Genomic DNA, 2,217 nt, shown 5'->3' with positions numbered 1-2,217 from the left:
ATGGACAGATGAGTGCCGACAAGCCTTCCAAGAGGTCAAGCAGGTGCTGTCATCCCAACAGGTGCTCACACACTATGATCCGACACTGCCCGTTCGTCTCGCAAGTGATGCGTCACCATACGGGGTTGGAGCAGTCTTGTCGCACATCCTGCCATCTGGAGAAGAGCGACCGATCGCATATGCCTCTCGAAAGCTCTCGAAAGCGGAACAGGCATACTCGCAGATCGACCGTGAAGCGCTCGCAATAGTGTGGAGTGTGAAACGCTTCCACAACTACCTGTACGGCCGGCATTTTGAGCTGCTCACGGACCACCAGCCGTTGGTATCAATCTTCCACCCGAGGAAAGGCCTGCCTGCTATGACCGTAGCACGTCTTCAACGCTATGCGATGTTCCTGGCCGGACATGACTACACGATCATGTACCGCCAAACAGACAAGCATTGCAACGCCGACGGATTGTCACGCCTGCCGGTAGGAAATCCTCCAGTTCCAGATACGGCAGAGGAAGCGGTCAACATGTTCTACATGGACCAATGCAAACAACTCCCAGTAACAGCGGAGCAGATCAAGGAGGCAACAGCCAGCGACCCGCTATTGCGTGAGGTCCATCGCTATGTGCAACAAGGTTGGCCGAAGTCGTGCCCAAGAGCAGAGCTACAGCAGTACTTCCAACGCCGCAACGAGCTCAGCGTTAGCAACGAGTGCTTGCTATGGGGCAATCGCGTCATCATTCCGCCGGACCACCGGAAAGCTGTCCTGACAGAGCTTCATGAAGGCCATCCAGGAATGGTACGAATGAAGGCATTGGCGAGAAGCATCCTCTGGTGGCCGGGCTTGGACGGCGACATAGCAGACGTAGTCAAAGCATGCCTCGGATGCCAAAGTGTTCAGAGCGAACCTGCTGCAGCACCAGTGCACCGATGGAGCATGCCAGACCGCGCGTGGCAGCGCGTCCACGTAGATTACCTTGGTCCATTGCGGCAAACGATGTGGCTCGTCATTGTCGATGCCTATTCAAAATGGCCCGAAGTCATTCCGATGCCTTCCACAACGTCTTTGGCTACCATCGCGAGTCTCAGGACAGTATTCGCCAGATATGGTTACCCAGACCTTATCGTCAGCGACAATGGTCCACAATTTGCATCTGCAGAGTTTGCCGAGTTCCTCGCCTCGAACGGCATCGCTCACAGACGCTCAGCGCCGTATCATCCAGCGACGAACGGCCAAGCTGAAAGGTTCGTCCAGACCTTTAAACGGGCAATCCAGGCAGTACCGCAGTCAACGCCTGCACAGATTGCTGCTGACCGGTTCTTGATGAGCTACCGCCGAGGAGTCCATCCGGCTACAAAGGCAACGCCTGCGAAGCTGTTCCTAGGCCGTCAGCTACGATCACGTCTGGATTTGTTGCGACCGTCAACGGCACACCGGAACGCCAAGACGCCCACCGAAGAGCCTGCTGGCAAGGCACGATCCTTCGAGGTTGGAGGCGCCGTTCTAGCACGCGATTACCGGAACGTCAACCATCCCGGATGGATCCCAGCGACCATACTCGAGAAGCTTGGGTCTCGTACGTACATGATTGTCACCAGCCAAGGTGCACAGTGGAAGCGACACCTGGATCAGCTACGTGCGGGACACCCGTCCTTCCTAGTGGATGAGCCGACACAATCTGTGGCTGCACCATGTCTCCCTCCAGTGTAGCACCCGACCGCAGCAGAAGCACCCGAGCCTGAGCCGGCTGCAGTGCCACAACAGCACGAGGCTGACGCTACCAACGACACAATTGACGCCTCACCGACTCCGACTCTACGCCGATCGCTGCAGACACGCAAGCAAGTGTCTCGCTTGGGCCTGTAGAAAGTAGAAACAACCCCGGTCATGTTGATCATGTCGGAACTACACATCACTGGATGCTCATGTTTCTCTGTCTCAATCTTCATCTTGACGTTTACGATCTTTGCTCTAGTCCTAGAAGTATGTTCCATTTTAGAAGGGAGGACTGTGGTGTTTGTAACCACAGACATTGTGAATCACCTGAGGGCCAGACTATTGTTGGTAATGCTAGACCTTATGGAAGTGTCGAATGACCGCACTTGGCATTCATCCATTCATGCATGCTAGCTATCTCGTGTGTTTGGACTACCTCCATTAACTTCCTTTTATATTGCTCTACTCTGTAATATTCAACCAGTTGCGTACTGGACAAGTGAACTACG

General features: G+C 54.6%; 1 protein-coding gene across 1 annotated transcript in view; it reads left to right on the top strand.

The window, feature by feature from the left end:
* LOC135826730 (uncharacterized protein K02A2.6-like) overlaps positions 1 to 1,702 on the top strand; it is a 5,025-nt gene extending 3,323 nt beyond the window's left edge. The window contains exon 2 of the mRNA XM_065339331.1: positions 9 to 1,702. Coding sequence (XP_065195403.1) covers positions 9 to 1,702 — 1,694 coding nt within the window. The remainder of the gene's footprint in view (positions 1 to 8) is intronic.
* The last annotated feature ends 515 nt before the right edge of the window (positions 1,703 to 2,217 follow it).

Source organism: Sycon ciliatum, chromosome 10 (genome assembly GCF_964019385.1).
Source record: "Sycon ciliatum chromosome 10, ocSycCili1.1, whole genome shotgun sequence".
Lineage (NCBI taxonomy): Eukaryota > Metazoa > Porifera > Calcarea > Leucosolenida > Sycettidae > Sycon > Sycon ciliatum.
The sequence above is the reverse complement of the archived record's forward strand: the minus strand, read 5'-3'. Positions and strand labels throughout refer to the sequence as shown.